This window comes from Gouania willdenowi, chromosome 19 (genome assembly GCF_900634775.1).
Source record: "Gouania willdenowi chromosome 19, fGouWil2.1, whole genome shotgun sequence".
Classification (NCBI taxonomy): Eukaryota; Metazoa; Chordata; class Actinopteri; order Blenniiformes; family Gobiesocidae; genus Gouania; species Gouania willdenowi.
Window position 1 is genome coordinate 15,618,379 of NC_041062.1, and position 23,850 is coordinate 15,642,228.

The following is a 23,850-nucleotide window of genomic DNA, read 5'->3' on the forward strand; positions in this document are numbered from 1 at the left end:
TGTGAAATCCTTAAAGTGATGTGTGCTCCGAGTACTTTGTGGAGGAAATCCCTCGGTACCCTAAACTCTACCATCAGTCATAAGCAGAGGCAGTGACCTTAGCGGAGGCCGCAGAGGTCAACCCACGCCGTCCATCTGCTTTACTCCGTCCATGAATAAACAGAGGCCTGCGTACGGGTGTGCATGTCCATCAGGAGCTTTACACACACAAAAACGCACACATAACTTGCTCCCACATAGCCTTGTGCCGGCTCCACTGGCATAATTAGAAACATTTGGGATCATTTGCAAAGGGAACACAAGCACTGATGGGATCCAGATGCACTATGGGGTTTTCGCTGAAAATACAGGAACCCTTATTTACGAGGAGCCGGTTCTGGCTCCTCAGCCAGGGAGGTAAATGTGTTTCTGTGTATGTGTGTGTGAGTGTGTGTCTGTGTGTGTCTGTATGTGTGTGTAATCCACATTCAAGTCAGACTTAGTATTTATTTCTGTGAGATATGAAAGTTTACATTTGTCATATTATTGTACAAAAACACCAAAACAGCTCTGATCAATTGTTTGGTTAATGTCATATCTCATTTCAGATGACATATTCTGCCACAACACCAGTATTTTCCCACCATTTGATCTCACTTTTCTTCGTCCACTGCAATTACAGAATTATGCTCTTCGGTTTTCCTAAAAGAAAGAAGAATTTGCATCAATATCTTGGTTTTTTTTTCATTATCCCAGTGAAAACTGATAGTAGCAACAACAAAAGCGTCACTAGTTAGTTTTTGTAGCACGATGCTACCACCATGTGGATAAGAAGGGGAGATACTCAGAGGAATGAAGGCTTCCAGCAGCATGACAATATATATACATTCTTATTGAAAAGAACAAGAAGTTATGAACAGCTATAGTTTTTTATATTGTTATTATTTAAGGCATATTACAGCTAAAATGTAGACCTATGAGATAATATTGGTAATTAGATAAAATATGGATGTGCAATGGAAATAACACTAGCAGTTTGTTCAGACCTTTGTCTACAGCTTGATTCATTATAATGCTTTTGATTTTTATATTTAGATTTAACATTTATATTTAGATTCAATATTTAACATTTAGATTTAGATTCAACATTTAACATGTATATTTAGATTTAACATTCAGATTTAGATTTAACATTATATATAGATTGAATATTTAACATTTAGATTCAGATTTAATATTTAGATTTAACATTTAGCTTTAGATGTAATATTTAACATTTAGATTTAATATTTAACAATTAGATTTAATATTTAGATTCATTTTTAATATTTAACAATTAGATTTAATATTTAGATTTATTTTTAATATTTAACATTTAGATATAACATTGACATATTTTTTTACGAGAAAATTAAACATCACAAATTTCACAAATATTGCTGTAAGTCTGGTCAAAAGTAACATAAAACAATTCACGTATGTTTTTTAAACTTGGTTTGTTGCTAAATATTGCAAAAAGTTTCTGTTTCGGCAATGACAGGCTGGTGTGGCCACGGATAGTGCAAAATATTTTAACAACTAACAACAAGAAACAGCTATTTTAAAAATGTTGCAGCGCATGAGGATTTATTTATTGGTCTATACATTCATTTGCTATTAATGAACAGAATTGATTAACAGGAGGGTATTTGATAATTTTGCAAAATTTTGATAACATTCTAAGAGAAAACATGAAGAAAACAGTTGATAGTTTGTCATATAGTTGAGTTTCAGTTATTTCTTATCCTCTAAATTGCCAAATTCAAAGAATTGACCTCATATTTGCAGAAGCTTGCAATAATTCTCTGCTTAATATTTAAGGATTTTAGCATTTTGTTTTAAATCCCAAATCGTTCTGTATAACCAAATGTTGGAATTTCTCACAAAGAGTCACATAGAAATAATCACAAAGTGCAATGATTTTTTTAAAGAAAAAATATTCCAATTTAACAATTCTTGAAGTCAAATACTAGATATGAACATAATTGGTTGTTTTAAGTGAATTACAAATATTGTTCACACAATGAAGGGAGAATTACAAAACAGTATTGATCTAAATGCACTTAATTCCTCAAAGAAATCTGTATTTTTCTGGTTCAAACTGAGTTGAATCAAAGGAAGTTTGATTTAAATCAACTCACCAATATATCAGGTGTTTGTTATAAACTTGGCTTCACTTTCAAACGTCACCATTCCTTGTTCCTCTCTGTTTCTGTGGTCAAAACAATGAGAGAGAATTTACACAGGAATCACCCACATGTTACTGATAACATTCACATCCTATTGACCTCACATGGTTGGCTATGCTTCCATGGCTTTATCAGCCAGCACACTGATGTTTGTTGGATGCACTGATCCTGGTGCCCTGATAAAACTGCTCATGTGCCAAGAAACTGATCAATGGATGGAAGGATCCCTGCAGGAAAAGCAGGCAGCAGAGTGAGAGCCAGGCCATATAATACAGTACCAGTGTAAGTGTGATGTGCTCACCTGGAGCAGGTCGACAGAGAGTGAGCTGCACCTCAGCTGGAGACGTTTTGAAGAGCTTCATCACTTTCTACAAAAAAAGAAACACATGGATTTTAAATCATAGAATGCAAAATAATGAGAAATCTTTTCCGACATTGTTTAAAAATCATATAAAATCAAATTATTTGGCATCGGGCTGCTCAATATATCAGAGATGATGAGTTTTGTTACAGTGGGGGACACATTCTGAGTGTTTTTGGAGTCATTTTGTGGGTTTTTTGTAATTGTCTTGTGTGTTTTGTGAGTAATTTGGAGCATTTTTTGTTGTCATGTTGGGTTTTTTGCATATTTTTGTCATCATTTTGTATATTTTCCTATCATTTTGATTATTTTTATATTCAAAATTAGGGTTTTAACTATTTTTGTTGTATTTTTAAAATCATTTTCGATGTTTTTGCAATCATAATGATGCTTTTTGGAGTAATGTTTTGCATTTACTGCCGCATGTGGCCAAAGGGCCGCCATTATATGGATTGCGTTTGACCAGTAGATAGCAGCAGTAGTGCAATAGTTTTCCACTTTGCTCTTTGACCAGCACCAGAGCTTCAACTCCACTAAACCAAAAACATAAATCATGATTGACTGGTTGATTGCGTTCATGGACTCAACAAAGTGCAAAGTAAGTAAAAACAAACTTTTTGGTTTCTAAACCAGCCATAATCTGATTAGTCCACTTGCATAGTCAGCACTTTAGTAGTGTTATAGTCCAAGTATATGATAAACTAATTATACAAACTGGTGCTAACGATAGACTGAGATTTAAAGAGTAACTGAACACCAAAACCACTTTTTTCAGCTGAAAACAAATGTGTTTAAATACTAAGTAGTGCTGTTGATACATCCTGGTCCAACTGTCAACATTTAGTCAAACTATTTCAATTTGGTGTATTTTGTTGTAAAATGTCAGAGTGACTGCCCTCTATGGGTTGAAACCAGGTTATTACAATTGATTTTTGCTAATGGGTGAGAAAAACATTCTGTGACGTCATTTGATCATCGTGCGTTACAAACAAGCACTGTTAGCCCCGCCCCATTTATAAGAACTGCACTTGTGGGCTCTACAATCTGTGGTGAATAGGTATATTGAGTAATGAGTAGCTAGTTAGCATAGCATAGCATAGCATAGCATAGCATAGCATAGCATAGCATAGCATAGCATAGCATAGCATAGCATAGCATAGATTGGTCATTAGAGATTTTACAGTATAGACTGGGCGTGTCTTAACTGCTCCAGAAGCCCCGCCCATAATCAAGACATTTTTTGAATTTCCTCCTATAGACTAGGTCCAATTCTCACAAATATTGCTGAAACTTAAAACAGGGAAATTCAAATTCATCGTTTTAAAACTGCATATTCCATGCTCGTGCCAACAACTGTGCAGAACCTTTGCGATGAAAATGTCCGAAAAATCAGCTACGATTTACAGGGCTACGCAGGTGTAAAAAAACGGAGTGATATCAGTGAACAACTTGTCTACATGAGCACAAATGAATGATTTAATTCACAAGTATTGCTAATACACTCCTGATCAAGACCAGTTGAAAAATTGCAAAAAAAAATAATGACATTTTTCCTTTGTCTGATCTTGAGAAGAATCTAAGTAGATTTTGGAGTGGGACTAAAAAAAAAACAGAGTAAGCAATTTATCGTAAACAACAATAAAACTGAAATAGGCTGTTCATTAGCTGTTCCAAAGTTTAAGACCATAGCTTAAAAAAACCCAAAAACCCCTTAAACTAAAACTAAATGTTTCAAGAAATGACTCAGTAATGAGTCGCTGTGCAATTCTTGTTGATCACCTTTTTGATTTTCATTTTAAGAGGTAAAGGGTTGAAGTCACAGCTTGGGAACAATGATATTCTGAACCAGCATACACAATGTGACCAAATTCGCTTGGTCCCCCACTTTTATCCCCAAATGTTCCTAACATTCACCTTTTTCAGTATCGGGCCTAGTCTACGAGTGGCAAGTCAGCAAAAACCAGGGGTTAGTTATTTTTAAAAGTAGACTGGGCTTTAAGACCAAAAAGTGTCATGCATCATGCATTCAGCATTTCTCTCAACCATCCAAATCTTTTGCAGACAGAACAGACAGACAGACAGACAGACCTGTACAGACACACTTACTAGATAAGACAGCTCTTTAACCGGCTGTCCGTTGATGGCCAAGAGAATGTCTCCCTCCTGTATCTTGCCACTCTGCTGAGCGGGCTGACCAGGGAAAAGCTGCTTTATCCGGACCAAGCTACCAAAATCCCGGGTGGGCGGATCCAGTTCACACATGAGGAAGCTAAATCCCAGTCCACTTGCGTTCTTGATCAATGTCACCTCTTGGGTGTTATCTGGAGCGGAGTAAGGTGGGGGTTAAAGATTAAAGAACTTTTCAACGTGTGTAGACTCAGTCGTTTTATATGAACAGTTTATCCATCAGTGGCATCATAATTCATTATTGTAGCACTACGTTTGATGCTAATTATACAAATATAAACGTACAAATAATAAATACTTGATGAGCAATAATACCACCCCACATGAAGTGCAATATCAGTCAACAAGTCGGTATCTGTTTCCACTGATATTGAAAAACCAAAATACTGTATATTCTGCCTCAAGCGTTTTATTACTGAATTTCTTTGTTTATAGTTTTATAGCGCATGTTTCAAACTCAAGGCCCAGGGGCCAAATCCGGCCCTTTAGAGTATCAATTTCGAGTTCTTATATCACATGACGGCAGTCATTTTTAAAAAAATCTCAAATTCAAAAAAAGTCTTTCCTCAAATATTAACGAACAAAATGTTTGTGTTAGCTAATATTGTTTCAGATAAGCAGCACTTTTATATACAGTACAAAGATGAAATATTATAATCCTTTTAATGGGAATGCTTATGGAGGCCCTTCCTGTCAAATATCCAAGGAAGTAGAAAAATGCTGATTTAGCATGACTAGAGGATGTAGAGGTTAAAGGATAAGAAAGGTCAGGAGGATAAGAACAGGATGGTGGAGGTCAGCTAGGGATGAAGAGACAAAGAAGAAGTGTGTGAAAGTTCAGCTTCCTGACAGGTTGAAGTGTAATCAGACATTGTTTTACATTAGGTGACAAATGTTTGTTGTAATTGGTGCGAACTTTTCATTGAGTGTGCGTGAGAAGGAAGGCGTATACCCTCGGTGACAAAGCTGTAGTCTCTGGGTCGGTCAGCAGTGATGATGGATGGGACGCTGATGGAGGAGCAGCTGTTGTGTCTCATCTGGCTGCTGGTTGGACTGTTGCTCTGACTGGATACACTGGAGCTGATGTCAACACTCAACGAGACTCTGGGTAGGTTCATTGACTCCCTCTCCACAACAAAAGACACCACCTGGACCAAAACAGATATTTTGGGAAAAATTGGAAAGTTCAATGATAATAAAGAGTCTGTAGTAACACCAGGGGTGGACTGGCCATCTGGAACACCGGGCATCGTCGTTTTTTGACGAGCGAGTGGAGGCAGACATGGTAACAGGTGGCCAAAAATGGTGGCAAGAAAAGAGTCAAAAGTGACTAAAATGGGCCATAAGCAGTCAAGAGAGGCCAAAAAAATGGGCAAATAAAGAGGAACCAGGTGTAATGGCAAAGGGTAGCTTTAATGGGCAAAATATGGCACAGAATAGTGAAAATGGCAAAAATGTGGAAAAAAATGTAGGGGGAAAAGAAAAAAAGTGGTGTTTATTGGGCAAAAGTTATTTAGATGAAAAATGGCCCAAAAAAAAAAAATAAAGGACAAAAATTGGATAAAAGGGAGATAAAGTCTGAAAAAGGTGTCATAAAAAGGGCAAAGGAAGTTACAAGAAGGCCAAAGGAAAGAGGTAAAAAGAGGTTAAAAGGTTTCCCTCTTTTAAGGTTTGGACTAGTGCTGTTCTTTACCTCTCCAGCTTTACTCAAACAATCCACAGCCTGCTGATACGAGAATCCCTGGAAGCTGATTCCATCCACCTCCACCAGTCTGTCCCCTGAGAGGGAAAATACATTATAAATGTCACTAATATAATATCATAAGATGCAAAAAGAAGAAGAAGAAGTGTCTATGTCTGAAATTTGGGTGTTTCATTATGAGCCTCCAGAACATTGGACATTTTTAGGACATCCTCAGGTCTCAGAGTGAGGTTTCAGGAAGAAAACCACTGTCATTTATCAGACCAAACAGACTCATGACTCATCAAAACCTCTGTCACATAAAAAGGTGTCACTGAAAAGCCATTATTTCCCTTTTATTTTATTTTTTAAATATATCAACACATTGTTTTAATAATAAATACGTAGTTAAATGATTTGTTGACATAGGTAACTCTTAAAAATAACTAAAAAACAACTTTCGACTTACTCTCGTATCCGAAGCACCACATATTGATGACGTTATGTGTATTTACGGTTTCTTCAAAATTCAACGTAATGTCGTGTTTTATGTCCCGAGGCCGTTGAGTCTGATGACTTTTATTTTGAAGCCTGAGGCTGTGTCATTTGACGGAGGTTTTGCTGAGACATGAGTCCGTTTGGTCCGACAAATAACAGAGGATTTTCCTGATACCTGATACCTCAGTCTGAGACCTGAAGTTGTCCTAAAATGTCCACCGTACCCCTGAGAAGTGATACCTGTATGTAGCCGCCCATCCCTCTCAGCAGCACCACCAGCAACGAGGCTCTTAATGTAGATTCCTCCATCAGTGTTGACACCACCCTGAAAGAAAAGAGACAAGAGACAGCTAGTTTGTCTTTAATTCTGAATGATCCTTTATGTTTTATTCAAAATGAGCCTTTGGTATTATTATAATTATTTTTTTATTTTTTTTACAGGTTAGGTATTATAGTAGAGCCCCTCAGGTATGTAAATATAACAACATTTATCTAACGTAATCATGTTTAAACCCCCTCGTGTGTATACTAAAGTCTATGTAATGAACTTACGGAGATGCTGATGCCCAGATTCCCTGATAACTTCCTAAGCTCCACTGTGATCTCCTCCGGTCCCACACAGTTCAAAGGGGGGGTCAAAGAGCTTCTGTCCTGATTTCAATCCAGACAGTGACATTCAGTTTAGTTCAGACGCTTCATGATCTCGTGGTTCTCAGATAACCCTCCAAAATATCACCTGTGCACTAGGCATTCGTCCTTCTCGTGGAACGTGCAGCCTGTTCCTGGTTTTTGGGGTCATCATTAAAGACACGATTTCATCAAGGCTGTCCTCTCTCGCTCGTCCATCTGTCATCAGCGGGTTTGGAGATTCATGATTCCTCAACACGGGAGAGCGTGCACTGTTGGGACTTGTAGGAGCTGAAAATGGAGAAATGGAATCCATTTGATTGTGAATTTCAAATGCATTGAAGGACACACTAATGAAGTATTTAAGAATTTAACTTAAACGTTTTTTTTCTACTTCAATCTTCCTTAAAGTAACGTTAAAAAGTTGGCATCTTTCTATAAAAACAAAGAAGTTCTGCGTGTGTGTGTGTGTGTGTTTGTGGAGGGAATTTCTCCCTGACGCGGTGTCTGTTTGACCTGAAACTTTATGTCATTTTGGACTTATTTTCATGTTTGTTTGTTCGTTGTTTAGACCGGACAGACGGGATCCAGAAATTATGACGCGACCCGGAAGTTATTTGCGAGCAATGGCTGTGGTGAAAGCGAACAGCGAAAAAGGTTAATTTCTCCGCAAATACAGCGTTATAAACGCTGATATTTTTACCACGTACTATATAACAAAATGCGCACCTTGGATGTACATGCTGAACGCACACAGAGCCATTTAGAGAGAGAGTTGCGACAATGGAAGAGTTCCCGTAAGTTTCTAATAGTTCCCGTGGGTCCGATGTTTTTTTTTTTTCTCTCTACACATGCATTTCAACAACCTGTGACGGAGTATGTGCATGCGCGCGGCGTGCGTGTGTGTGAGAGAGATGGAGAGAGTCCCATACAGGAGGACAGGTGGCAAGTCTCACACACACATCTCAAAACACGCTCTCACCACACATAAGGTGTTTATAATAAAAATATACAAAATGAGTAAAATAAAACAAAAAACTAAACAATATTTGTACAAAAAGTACACAAAACGACAACAGAAATGCACAAAAATATACAAAATGACTCCAAAGAACATACATTACAGTAAAATACACTAAACAACAACAAAAATATGAAAATTACTCAAAATACACAAAACTAAACATTTATACAAAAAAATACACAAAATGACAACCGAAATGCACAAAACCTTGACCAAAAAAGATGCAAAAATACATAAAATGACTCCAGAATCACACCACAATGGCAACAAAAAACAATAATTATACAAAAAAATGCACAAAAAGACAACAGAAAGATACAAAAATAGACATTAATGACTCCAAAAAACATATGTTACAGAAAAATACACCAAATGAAATAAATATAAAAATGAGTTGAAAAAAAAAACCCAACAAGCACATTTATCATGCGCATGTCCCATAGAATTAAACCAGGGAAATCGCACACACCATTTTACTTTGCAGTATGTACACCTCTTTGTACGTCCAACCTTCAAACACATACTCATTTGGCCTCTACTTAAGCTCCTCCCACTATATGAATACATACTTCCAACGGGCACTGGACCATATATAAAATGTCCAACTGCATAACATTAACTCCATAAACACATTTCATGGCAAGTTTTGACTTTGCAATGTGTTAGTGTTTACTGAAGAACAGCAGGATATACTTCATTATACAACACAAGTATTGTATTATATCCTCCTTCACCACAGATCATTAAAACCAAAGGTTAACTATATGATACATGTAGCGCTCACAGCAGTTCTGGGCTAAGAATGAATAGATTCAAATGGATTGCATTGTTTGCATGTTGTTATGTTTGCAGTCAACGCTCAGGTAAAGGGAATGTTAAAGCCCCATATGTAACAATGACCCCAAATGTAACAAGACCTGAATTATTATTAAAAAATATTTTTAATAAAACCCAAAATGTTACAACTGGTCAATATTGTAACAAGATGCTGAATCCAAAACGTAAAAACTTGTAGCCGTCATTATTATATTATGGGGCGGGCAAAAAAAAAAAAAAAATCCCATCATAGTGTAATAATTGGATTATATCATAGAATGAGTCAATGATTTATGGATTAACCTTGACATTTTTTTCTTCTTACCTTCATATATATACACATATTTTTTTTATTATCTTTCCATCCATCCATTTTTCATTCTACTAACTCCTTTTCAGGGTCATGGGGGTCTATTAAACTAAATGTATAATATCTGAAAGTAGTTATAGGAAGTTAAATTGGACACATTTAAAAGCTTCTCATTGTGAAATATAAGACAGACAAATTAAAGTGAGAAAGAACGACTGAAAATGTTAGATATCCCACAATGCAAATGTAAAGTTCTTTAGGACAGAGGTTTTCAAATGGTGGGTTGGGACCCAAAAGTACATCTCAGACCTCCAGTGGATTGCAGAGATTTTCAATAATAATTCAAACTAAACAGAATAAGTGCTGTACTTTTGAATGAGATTCCAGTACCACTTATGTTTTACTTCTATCTTCTTTTATTTTCATCTTATTAGTGCTTAGTATAAGGATGGGATGACTTATCGTGAGACAAGATATTGCAACGTTAAAACGTTAAAAGATATATCATCGATTGTACAAATGGTATTGCATTTGTTTTGTCTTTCCATCCCTGCTACATTATTAATATTTTTTTTTTCCTTTTGAAAAATATTGTCCTGTATCATTGGATATATTTTTTGAATATAAGTTAGAATTTGTGATTTTTTTTTAGTACAAGATAAAAATACAATCGGGTACAAGCGGCCGAAATGAGTTTCCTCCGAAGGGTGGCTGGGCTCTCCCTTAGAGATAGGGTGAGAAGCTCAGTCATTCGGGAGGGGCTCAAAGTAGAGTCGCTGCTCCTCCGCATCGAGAAGAGCCAGATGAGGTGGCTCGGGCACCTAATTAGGATGCCCCCTGAACGCCTCCCTAGTGCGGCGTTCAGGGCACGTCCCTCCGGAAGACCCAGGACACGCTGGAGAGACTATGTCTCTCGGCTGGCCTGGGAACGTCTCGGGGTCCCCCCGGAAGAGCTGGAGGAAGTGGCCGGGGAGAGGGAAGTCTGGGCCTCCCTACTGAGGATGCTGCCCCCGCGACCCGGAAACGGCTAAGCGGGAGAAGATGGATGGATGGATGGACAAGATAAAAATGTTAACAAAGAAAATGTAGGGATAAGGTTTATCAGCAAAATCTAAGATTTTATTTCAAAGATACTTTAGTAGGCCGAATGCATAATGATGTCATTATACATATTTTATAGTGATCCTGGTTTTTTGTGTACGGTAAATGTTGTTATTAAGAAAAATTTGGGTTGCAGCTTTTTTTTTTATAGGTATTAATGGTGCATCCCAAAGCCAAAGCAGTTGAAAAATGTTTTAGTCTAAATAGAAAGTAATTTTTAGTCTAGATAGAAACTAATTTTTAATCACACACATGATGTATGAGTATGAAGCCTTTACCTTTTGGCTGTGAGACAATGAGCTGCACCTCCTCAGGGCTGTTCTGCATGACCTCTGCTGCCTCGTTGAAGGTCACCCCCTCCAGGCTGATCTGGTTCAAAGAGATCAGGCGACCACCTGGGGGCAAAGGTCACTGTGAAACACTGCCTTTGTCCCCTGGCACAATATACATCAAAATGCTGTTTTTCCCTTTGTGCTCCAACGATACACACTTTATTCATTTCTCCTTAACTAACCCATTACCCTAAATAAAGACAACACATTTAAAAGGTACATTTCTACCTGCTTTGATGCGCCCGTCCTTTTCAGCAGGCCCACCAGGCACAATGGAGGCAACGAAGATGCCCAAGTCGTAACGCCCCACTGTGTCCTCTCCAACTATCATTATACCTTTACAGAATATGGCACAATGAATATGTCTTACTTTTTCAATTTAATCTTAATGGTAGACTGGATTTTGCATGATGTTCCCAAAACAAGTTGTTTATTATCGGTTTAATACAATGCACGGTGAAACCTACCCAGTCCAAGTTTTGGATCTTTTTTCAAAGAAATGCATATGACTTCTCTTTCTGGTGTTGCTCCCACTTTAGGTGGAGTTTCTGTGGGGGGTTTAAAAATAACAAAGTCAAGATAAATCTTTAAAAAAGGAGTATTTTTTATAGGTGATCAGTGAAAGAAGCAGTGCTTGGTTGGACCTCTTGCTGCTTCAGATCCGCTTTTCTGAGAACACGCTGGGGAACGCATACCAATGCTGCTTGGCAGACTGCTCGAGCATGAGGTACTGTAACAGAAAGTCATTATAGAGAGAAATGTGGGGATGACTCTTTGATACCACCTGCAAACTTTGTAAATCCCCATAAGAATTATTTTAGATATTGGCTGCATGATAGTTATGAAACTATCATGAGCCTGGATGAAATTACTCCTAAATTATCTTTAATAATCAACTTCTATAATATAAGGACAAAGGTGTAAGTACTCATACTTTATATCCTACTTGAGTGCAAGTATTTTGTTACATGATTCAAATTGTACTCAAGTACAAGTACAAGTAAGTCATGGATAAAATACTAAAGTACAAGTACAATGTAGCTCAGTTAAATAACACTCAAAGTAAAAGTTACTAGTTACTTATTTTTGGTAATAATCCTTGCCACGGTTCCATTGCATACATTAAACATGTCATATATAAGCTTAAAAAGGAAGACAAAATCTTGCACAGTTTGTCAAAATGTACAATACTTTTCCATAAAAGTATAGCTACATTTATAAACTCTAAAACTCCATTCAATGCTGTTTTGGCGCCGTGCAATACATCTAATTTGAAATGTAACTAATTCCTTTACTTCTCTCAAAACATACTTAAATACAAGTAAAATGACTGATATAGTACCCATAAAAGCAACTCAATTACAGTAATTTGAATACTTGTAATCCATTACTTTAACCTCTGTATAAGAGTACCCATTTTCTGATAACTACCTGCAAAAAAATGTAAATAAAATAAAAGTTCTAGCTTGCCAAAACATACATCATTATGTCATCTGCATAGCAATATAACGTAGAAATAAACAGTGTCCTGTGGAAGCATGTATATCAATTGGCATAATTCCTAGCAAACCAAGCAATGGTATCATGATTTAAACTAGTCTCTTTTCTTACACCTATATATTTTCCCTCTTTTCTGTTGAGAATTAACTATTTTTATTGGCAAACTGAGTGCTCATTTTCTAATGAGCAACCTGAAAGCCACCCTTTCTTTGGATATTAATCTGAAGTTAATCACATTTCATTCTTACCTTTGCTCATTAAGGCTCTGTCGTTGCTGTCTCACACGTGCTTCAATTCTGGCAGCAATGTCATCACATAGTTTGTTAAGGGACTCATCCTGAGGCGTCGTCAGCCCGCTGTCATCTTGTGGTGTTTCGGAACAGGAAGAGGTCTTGTGACGGTTGCCCTGAGCTCGAGACCCCTCTGCATACTGCACAATTCTGTCTTCTGAACAAAGAGGCAAAAGTGATCTCAAATACTGTACAAAAGGTTTCACATTCGTATGTCTGAGTTTTAAAAGCTACCAAAAAGATTCGTACAAGTCTTTGGTCAGATTAACATGTCAAGTCACGACAAACCTGACACCAGACTTTGGCTTAGTTGTCGTGAGCTCATCTCATTGTTAAACTTGTGCTGGGATGAACAGAGGTTACATAGATATTTGGCTATTTTTGACCTCTCTGTCATGAAGGTGTACTTCTTCTTGCTGCCTCGGCACTCAATCACAAATTTGCGTTTCTGCAGAAACATGGAAACTGCTTTTAAATTCAAAAGGACAAAACAAAAGAATAACAGCCGTCACCAGCAGCCACTTTCTCACATTAGAAGAAATGGTCGCCGTTTCTCTCCAGTAAAAGGTCTGAGCTGCAGATCTCCCACCTTCCTTAACCTCGTAGACGATAACACCTTTGGCACAAACCCCGAGGATAATCTCTCCGTCTAAAGGCTTTTTGTCACGCGTTACACGGTGGAAGAACACACCATACTCAGGCAACTGCTGGCACACCTACATGAATGAAAGGACCATCATCGTAGCTGTGTAGATGAAGCAGCAAGACCTGAAGACATGTTGAATCAAAGGTGGCAAATTGTTTTGTACCTTAAGGAATTCCTGCTCAGATTCATCACTGAGCATCTGAGCATTGCTGTGGTGAAGTCGCAGCAGTTCGGATTGAATGTAAGGCAAGGCAAGTTTCTCCATCACAACCTTGGAGATATATTGATCAGGGCGGTAGTAGTTCCTCCCATACACCTAGACATTAGAGATCAAAATCCCTTTTCAACAAAAGAATTAGCATATTTTTCTGGAATTTTCTGCAATCTGGCATATGAGCCTTCAAATATCTACTATTAGTTTTTTCTTTTATGGATGACCTCAGGCATGCAGTCTCCATACTCCGTCTGGAGGGCTAGAGCTGCCAGGTACAGTGCGGTCCCCTCATGGCAACACAACCGGTCGTCCAGAAGATCTTTCCGGAGCTGGAGGTAATACTGGTGACGGGTTTGTTTATGCCTACGGGAAAAGAAGTCTGAAGATTTCAACAGCCCACATTTGTTACCTAAGGTTTTTGCAATTACTATACTAAACAAAAAGTTTGGTTTTGGCCATATTGAAAGTTGAATAAATATCTATATAAGAAGAAAGGCTTACATATAGTACCAAGTTTTGAGAGAATCACACTTACAAAAGAAGAGAAATGTCATTGACGAAGAATTTGACTCTGAAGAAAAGGACAAAGGAGGTTGAAGGCACTTTCTTCCAGCTATCTGGAGCCACTTTAGAAATCTTGGTATCATTGTCCACAAAGAAAAACTCATTATCTAATTAGAGAATACAAAGACAACAAAACATCAATATGAATAAACTCTAATGCCATTTTACACACATTTGCTACATGAAATGTTAACCCTAAATATTTACTGTATGCTGATGTTGCACACTTGCCATCTTTGGTTTTTCTTACCGTCAATATAAGCAAGGCCAAAGTAAAAATGTTCCACAAGGTTGGAATGAGCCACTATCATGTCAAACACATCTCCGCCTCTGGTTTTGACTTCACACTTGATCGCAATGTTTTGACCATTTGGCATCACCACATTCAGCTCTCTCTGGGTAGATGGAGATTTTCCTTTCTTTGACTGAGTATGGTTGATTAAATGAACATATCAGTTAGTTAATAAACAAATCATATAAACTCAATTTACCAGTAATGCTCTCCATCTTAAAGTCACATTACTGCCAAATACTCACCACAATAGACCCAGGCAGCTCCAGGACAACTAAAGGTTCATCAAGGACTCTGATGAACTCAGGGCCCAAGTCCTAAATCAAAAGAAACAATGTCAGCCAGTAAATGGGTTTTTTTTTGTATAAAATGAACATTAAACTTACTTTTAATTTCTTGTCATTCAGACTCATCGTGGACTCAAACTGTGTAAAGGATCGAGAGTTGGCGTGTCGGTTGCCATCCATGTATGGGCTACAAGGGTTGCGATTAAGCTGCTGCCAACTTCCATAGTTCTCCCTGTGTCGAACTCCTGAGGGAATCCTAGGGAAAGGGACTTTTTTTAAATAAAATGTTTTGGTTGGCAAAGTCTCCCAAGCTTAAAAGAACAATTTATACAAGAACAAGCACTTTGATATAAGGTAGTTGGATATATAGACTGAAGTGGATATATGAAGTGTAAAGATGGGTGGACCTCCTACCCTGATGTTTCAGCTCCGTAGGACACTCCTAAGAATGTTCGGGAATTCTTCCTTCTCAGCATCAAAGAAGAGTTACTAAAAGAGCCCCCTGAAAATAGTGAAAATGATCAACCACATGAAAAACCTGTTAAACTGGAAACCTTTGAATCCTTTTTTGTATTTTTGATGAACTCATGATGCTGAATGAATCTTTCTTACTACTCTAGCCCGGTTGGCTTAGTTTGCTTGACTAAGCTTGTTTTAAAATTGCCAGTGCGTCTGATACTCCTGATCCACCTTGAGAAGACTGAAATGTGATTAACCCCATAGCAACTTTTAAGTAGCTAACAGGGGTTAAAAGGTAGTCTCATGCTATTCAATTGTAAAGAAACCAAATGTATGCAGGTGGACAACAAAGCAAAGCACAAAAACCACAGTAGCGGTAATTAGGAAAGTAAGCACTTTTGTGTTCAACAATATCACTTTTTGTGTTAGACATTCTCACAAGAACTGTAAGGATGTACTTTGCCCTGTGCTTTGTTGCATGTAAATCAAGCTTTAATGTGAACAGTTTTTTGACATAAACATCATGTTGCAAAAATTAGATAGACTACAGCCTCAATGGAAGCTAGAAATTGTAACTTCTTTTCATCTTAGTTCAAAAATATACATATATGTGTCTGTGGGTGCTCGCATCTCGCAAAAATATAGCATAATGTAATCAGGACCGACTAAATTAGACACTTTTTGATGATGGTGTATCCAGTGATATAAACAGATTTTTGGGTAACACTTTACTTGAAGTTTTATACATAAGGCTGACACTACGCTGTCATTATTTGTCATTAGCATGAATAAGGTGTCATGAAGCCTGTCATTGAGTGTTGTTCGCTAAATCACAACACCTTTGGAGCTGTGTTGGCATTTTTTTGGGTCAGGTGGAGGGATCTAGCGGTGGGGTTGGGGTTATAATAATGTCAGCCTTAAAACTTAAAGTGTTACAGATTTTTGTTCTTGTTTTCTTTCCATTGTGCCTTTTTCTGTTTTATATATTTAAGCAAAAAACTGCTTCCGCGAACATGAATGTATCATTAACTTTGACACAAACAAAAATACAAAGAAATATCTTACTGTGCAATCTATCCCTGACCATCTGACTCCGATCTGTTAGCTGGGACTCGTTTTCAGCCATGGATACGTGGTCCACCTACGGAAACAGCATAGTGTATACCTCAAAGACAGAGCAAAGATGGACTATCCACACTAACGGAAAATGAAATCTGACCAATCGATGACAACTTACAGAGTTTCTGTAGACATCTTCTATCAGCTGCCTGACGAGCCGCTCCGCAGGAGGCAACATTGCAGTCTTGTGGTGAAGCTCACAGGTTTCGAGCACCGTGAGCAGGTCGGTCCTGCGCAAGGCGATGTCCTCACACATGCTCAGCAGCAAACCCTCCAGCTCAGCACTCATTTGGACTGGCTAGTATTGGAAAGTGTTGATATGAAATATTATTCATTAAGACATACTATAATTATATGTCCTTATAATACATAGCCTTAAATAATCCTTTAAATAAAATATATTCTCAGGTAAGATTTTTCAAGGCCTATTTTCTGGAACAAGGACAAAAACTTTTAAAACATTTGATTTCAACTAAATTAAAATCTAACAACACACGTTTTACGTAAGCAATGGGACAAGTCAGATATAAACAACCTCAGGGACAGTCAGTTTAAAGACATTTTGAGACCAAGCAAAAATCTAATGAATTAACAAATTAAAAGTCTGCCCTTATCTTTTAAATACTAAACTTAAAACACATTAAACAACTCATATACCAACCAAATAAAACAAATATGCAAATACATTAGACCCCTCAATGATGAATACTAAATCAATAAATAATCTTGTGCGTAATCTGTATTGCGTTAAATTAGCCGTAAATGTCATCTTTAGCTAACAGCAATTACTGATCATTTGAAAACAATTTTCTAATTAAAGACTAATGTTAGGTATGAACTTTTGAATTCCTGTTAAAATAAATATGTGTATGCCTTAATCTCTTGATATGCGACAACTAATGTTTTGACTCTCAGAAATGTCTTATGTATCATGACAAAGGAAGACACATGGCACCCCTTCGTCATGCCAAAATGAGGAGGGACGCTAGATAACAACAACTGGATAAAATGCTGAGAAAAACTACAATCCAGACTGGAGTCAGCCGATCCCGGGGGCCTGTTGGTTTGGACAAAAGTCTTGGCATTCAGAAAGGGTGTCTACTCCAAACAATAGCTGTGTATTAGATGAGGGCCTGTTTTCCAATTGACTTGATTATATTATCCTCAGCCACAAAGTGTGGAAGGAGGATAGAGGTTTGAGCTCTGTCTGAGTTGAAGAGGACAGCTTTTCTGAGAAACTGTTTAAGATAGGATAACCAAATTTGGTGTGTGGCTTCAGGGTATAAATACCTTGATGGAGTTCAAAAATGATAACCGCGCAATTATTTTTTACGGAGTTATTGCCCTTGTTCTGTTTTTTGGACTCTTTTCGAGGTATCTTTGAAGGAGACAGTTTTTCTTAGAAACCGTTTAAGATAGGATAACAAAATTTGGTGGGGCTTCAGGGTATCATACCTTGATGGAGTTTGAAAATGAGAAGCGCCCAATTATTTTTTCTGGAGTTATTGCCTTGGTTCCATTTTTTGGACTCTGTTCGAGGTATCTTCAACGGGGACAGCTTTTCTTAGAAACCGTTTAAGATAAGATAACAAAATCTGGTGTGTGGCTTCAGGGTATCAATACCTTGATGGAGTTTGAAAATGACAAGTGCGCAAATATTTTTTTCCTGAGTTGGGGACAGCTTTGTTTAGGAACCGTTAAAGATAGTAAGTAAGTTTATATTCTGATGTGATAATATTTTTTTTATGTATACATCTAAGTTCTTAGATTTAGGACATTTAGGAAAGGTTTGTCAGTTATAATGACAACCAATCTGGCGGTGGATGCTGATGGCTATGTATTTTTGTTGTTTATTCATTTTGTTAGTTTAAGATCTGTTAAAACCTCTGACTCTGTCTCTCTGAATGCTTCTCAGGTTTGAGCAACTAGAGTAACTTTGCTCTATTCTCGCAAAAGGTGTGTTAGATGGCTATTGCACATGTGCCAAAAGTATGGAAGAAGGCAGAAGTTGAATGATCTTACTTGGTTTTGAGGTAGATGAAAATCAGCGCACCAATAAAGAGTCATGCCCAATGAGTAGACAACCATCTGAGAAGCACATGATTAAAACATTTTATCCATACTTTTAAGTGGTGTCGTCACTTATATGCTTCATTAGATGCTGAGATTCCTTATGGACCTTTTCAGCTGCTGTCCTGGTGGTAGCGGCAAGACCCTGTTGGACTTCAGGAGCTGTGAAAGAGGCCACGTCTTCATATCGCCCACAGCTCTTAAAGGCCAGACTTCCGTTAGTGGACAGAAGCACCGAGCCTGGGCTTAACATACTGCACGTGTTTCCTGAGTCAAAGCAAAGTGCAACACAAAATTATGTCCAGCGTGGACCAAAGGTCAATAGGATGGTGACAATAACAAGCTAATAAGTGCTTACCTTTTTTGGAGATGTCTAGTAAGGCGTCTGCAGCAGTGAGCAGCAGACACCAGACCTCATCCTCTTCCAGCGGTGATCCCCTGGCCTCCAAAGCTTCTGCCAGGGTCACAAATGTACCCATTGTTGCTGGAATGAAAACACATGAAGCTTTACTTTTTTCTTTTTTTTTTTACTTTTAAAACAAAAATAATCTTGCAAACATCGTAATGACTCCCAAACATTAAAGCTAAGATAAATATGCACATATTCATGGTTGAGATTTTACTGGTTTTTGGTATGTATCAAATTAAAGGTTGAAGATCCTCAATATTATAAGGATTGATGACACAATATTAATTTAAAATCCAATTCATAAATTGGAGTCACCAAAATAAGGCGCTATATAAATCCAATGTATTATTATTTTTAAAATGCCATTATATCTTATTTTGAGTGATATTCTTAAAATAAATATTGAACTTCCAGCTAAAAGTGAGTAGTGAAGTAGCAACTTCCTGGTTTCTATTTGTGACAAACAGGCTTATCTACCAGGACATTAACCCTAAATGACATACATGTTCAAAGAAACAGGGTTAGATTTCTGACCAACAAGATTATCAGAAGTGTTAAGTCGAAACAAACCTAGTGTATGGGTTCAGTGTAGGGAGAGGACATAAATAAACTACATAAATGATCGTTGTATGAGTATTGTTTCATTAGACAATGTGAAGGAATTCTGAAGTGGCTAATGAACTATTTTGTTCTTTGGAAAACAGTGTTGTGCAGTTTTTATATAAATTGTTAAATCAACATATACTGATACAAATCTACAGTCTAATTTGTGTCATATTGCTACTCGCTAATGAGCCGCCCACAGTCAAACCTGCAAGTACAAATGCTTTGAGTATGAATAACAAAATAAAGTGATAATCTAGGGTATACTGATTTGTTGGATGTTGGTTTTCCTTGTGCAGAGCACTTGATTGTTCTAATGTATTTTACAAAGATGCAACATTATCTTAGATAGAATGGAAACCTTTTTTTTTTTTCTTTCATTATTTGGAGAGTTCTGAGTGAGAATGGAGGGGATTAAATAAGGATGTACTTCTTCCCCTGCCATTAAGCATGTCTAGGATAGTGTAGATGTGGTGTTGTGATTGTGTATGTGTACTTGTTTAAATATATGTACACATAATGTAGGGGATATGCCTATACAGGCAACATAATCATACTCAATAAATACATAAAAAAATAAATAAATCCAGAATGATAATGAATTTCAGAATGAACTGACAGTAAGTTTCATCACTATTCAATATTTACAAAAACACTGCACCACTACTTGAAGTTTTATACATGAGGCTGACATTATGCAGTCTTTATCTGTCATTAGCATTAATAAGGTGTTAGTAAGGCTAAATTATGACACCTTTGGAGCTATGTTGGTATTTTTTGGGCTAGGTGGAGGGATCTAGCGGGGTTAGGGTTAGGTAGAGTTAGGGGTTAGGTCGTGTTAGGGTTAAGGTAACGAACAACACTCAATGACAGCCTTCATGACACTGTTTCCATGCTAATGACAGGTGTCATGTCATAATAATGACAGCGTAATGTCAGCCATAAAACTTCAAGTCAAGCATCACCCAAAGTAGTCATACATACATTCACTGGGCCCAATTTGGCTTCTGGGCTTTAAGTTTGACACATTTGGTTAAAATAACGATACAAAGGGAGACCATTAGTCAGCATAATCATTCGGTACAAAGTCAAATTTTTAGTGTGACGAATCATCACTTTTTTTTTTCTTCTTCTTTTTTTTTTTTTTTTTAACAATATTGTTCAATGAACTGAAGAATAGCTGAAATACTTTTTGGCAAAGTATTACCGTGGTTAGCTTGGTGGCAAAGTCAGGAATTCTAACGTTTAGCATAACGCAAAGTAGGCAAGCGCTAATCACTTTTCCAAGTCAGCTAGCGTCTCAACTGTAGCACATTATATCAATATTATAATTTTCTTATTTTCACTCATGTTGACAATAGTTTTACATAAAAAAGTTCAGACTGTTGAATTAAAAAAGGCATTTTTTAGCTATGCTAGCTGTAACTCTACATGCTAGCTGTAAACTACATGCTAGCTGTAAACTACATGCTAGCTGTAAATCTACGTCTAGCTATTTTAACCTTGTACTCATCATGTCTGAATGGTTATTAAACACATGTACAAAAATAATCAACATTAACAAACCAGTCGGAGGACAGCAGACAGGCATTTTTTTAGTAATCACTTCATGGCAGAAGAGGAGGAAGGTACTATTTGTGAACAAACTTGAAAAGGGCAGGAGATGGATGAAATGTAAGCTGCTGTGAATACCCAGATTAACCTGACACTGTCGGGTATTTACATGGTGCTCTGTAACACCGGTAACCTTAGGATTCCCTCTTCTTTTGACAGATTAAATACCCGAAGCCGAGTGCATCCAATGCAGTTTTATCTAAATTACAACTGGTAGTTTGTCAAATTATAAATCTACTTGTCTACCATTGACCTGTGGTAGAAGAACAAGGGGGTGATATTTATTTATTTATTAGACTTAACCAAAAGCTTCTTTCTTTCTTTCTTTCTTTCTTTCTTTCTTTCTTTCTTTCTTTCTTTCTTTCTTTCTTTCTTTCTTTCTTTCTTTCTTTCTTTCTTTCTAGGTTATGGCTTGTTGCAACCAACTTGAACAGGTGCATATTGCCATGTACATGTTTTATTTCATTAGGATATCCCTAGCCCAAGTCCATCTTAACCAAAAGCCAAGATGGATGAAACTAGTACCATTAGGTATTATTGAGATTGATATGATAGAGCCTTTATTGGATTGTGCTGTTTTGATTTGTTAAACTAAGCAGTGAGAGGTTGAACTGGAGCTTTGCTGCAATGCTGAGTGGTAATGGTGGTAATACACCCCCACCCACCCTTACTGCTTGGTCCCCAGGTATTCCAAAGGAAGGACTACATTAAGGGGAAATTAAAAACTACTACTGAATAAAATAGAAGAAAATCATATCATACAAGTGGGGAATGTATCGCTGCTGTACTTGTGCTAGAAGGCGACCAGGTCAGTGATTGTCAGTATCTAAACACCAGTCCTTGGTTTTGGTTCTATGTGATCTGCAGCCTACCTTATTTCATCCGGTATTTGAATAGGATCTTGTTATGTTCTGGTCCAACATCCGCCGCTCTTCAGTCTAATTTTTCCTCCTCCCATGCGTCCCCTGCTGCCATTCCTCCCACCTCCCCCTCATCCTAGCACTCCCGTCTCCCATGGCTACTCTCCGCACACCATCATCTCCTCACTGACAGATCAGTGGTCTCGGCAGAAAAGGCAAATCAGCTATGTAACATCACTTTGTCCAGCAGTCCCATTCACTGACGTGGTTCTTTCTTGGTTTTCCGTCATTTTCAACTATATTTAGCTCGTGGAACGTAAGAACATAATTGGATTTGCAGGACAAGTGAACGGCAGATGGGGCAGCAAACGACCAATCCATTGTAGGCCGCACTGAGTTAATCTGATGTTTCAACTGCAAGTGACACATTGATTGTCCCACTTTCTACTGTCTCTTGCTTAGATTAAAGCAGTGCCTTGGTGGATTGTGATCCTATGGCTTTATTCTAACAATCAGTAATGGCAAAATATGGAAAACTAGAAATAAATATTAATCAAAATATTGTGATTTAGAAAAGGTGAGCAGGAACAAATCAACACTCTGCAGTGTTGTATTGCTTTGGTACAAACTTCAAATCATTGGTCTTTACGTCTGTTGATGTAATTCAAACCCTAATCCTAAAATTTTAAGTACATTTCTAAATACTGAAGTTGATTTTCAAAATTAAATTGAATTTTTTTTATTCTCTATTCACATTATTCCTGGCGGCGCTACTAATGTCAAAATTATGGGGAGCACCTTTTTATTGCTGGAAGAGATAGCAATTAATGAGGCGCTGATCAAAAGGTGGGAGCATTGTTGATTTTTATCAAAAAAATAACAAAAAAATAATAATTAATTATATCAAAATAGGAAACAGGGTTTGGAGATATCTGCTGATCACAAGTACATACTGTTTATCTGTGGCACTTCTTAATAAAAGGTGAGGTGCTATTGATGGCTGCACTTCACTGTGTGTACACAGTGAATAAAATAGACATCTGTGTGTATAGAGCAGGGATACTCAAATACAAATATTAAAGGTCCACAAACAAATTTATTAACAAGTCAAATTTCCGTTCATTATATTCCGTTAAGTCATATTACTGTTTTATTTAAATAAATTAAAAAAACATATCAAAACATAAACAAATAACATGCTAAAATAAAATAAAATAAAATTAGCTTTTTTCAATAAATTGGAATAAATAATAAAAAAATACAATACAAACTCTCTGCAAAACAAGTACTGTATATCAAGATAAAAATAAGTTAGCCCACCTCTTTATATTTCAATACTCAAAATTTACTTAAATGTGCTCTCAATGTAGTGATTCTAAACTAACATCCTCTTCTATTAACAATGAGCCACACACACATGAGCCAAACTGAGGGAAAATTAATTCAAATTGAATACCCAGAAATATAAATATGGTGCAGTTAATATGTGAGATAATACAGAATATCACTGCAGGGCAGCAGAATATATAATATAAGGATTGTTGTCACACTATTTTAACAGACAACATTTCCTTGACTAAAGTTATGACAAAAACTTCTTAAATAAGTTAAAGGAAAAGTGCAGTTTTTTTTTTTAAATAAAATTTTAAATAAATAACGCAAGCAGTGCAAATATAACAATTAAATAAGAAGTTTACACTACTATCAAATTTGTATTATTAGTTTTTAAATCTGAACTTCTGCTGAAAACGTAAAAAAGAAAAAGAAAATTGAAAGAAC

At 37.0% G+C, this 23,850-nt stretch overlaps 1 protein-coding gene across 1 annotated transcript; it reads right to left on the bottom strand.

The window, feature by feature from the left end:
* Positions 1-438: 438 nt before the first annotated feature.
* frmpd2 (FERM and PDZ domain containing 2) lies at positions 439-22,137 on the bottom strand. Its single transcript, XM_028476570.1, has 30 exons — positions 22,084-22,137; positions 18,944-19,069; positions 18,695-18,852; positions 18,538-18,603; positions 16,634-16,813; positions 16,462-16,537; positions 15,352-15,439; positions 15,037-15,193; positions 14,896-14,967; positions 14,609-14,783; positions 14,330-14,465; positions 14,019-14,157; positions 13,744-13,896; positions 13,465-13,650; positions 13,223-13,382; positions 12,893-13,091; positions 11,789-11,874; positions 11,612-11,692; positions 11,373-11,480; positions 11,091-11,207; positions 7,671-7,852; positions 7,487-7,585; positions 7,175-7,259; positions 6,449-6,534; positions 5,708-5,903; positions 4,675-4,889; positions 2,509-2,575; positions 2,312-2,434; positions 2,160-2,230; positions 439-681 (listed from the first exon to the last, which is right to left on the bottom strand). Exons 2-28 carry the CDS (start codon positions 19,062-19,064, stop codon positions 2,397-2,399), a joined length of 3,426 nt encoding a protein of 1,141 aa, XP_028332371.1. The 5' UTR covers positions 19,065-19,069; positions 22,084-22,137; the 3' UTR covers positions 439-681; positions 2,160-2,230; positions 2,312-2,396.
* Positions 22,138-23,850: the final 1,713 nt, after the last annotated feature.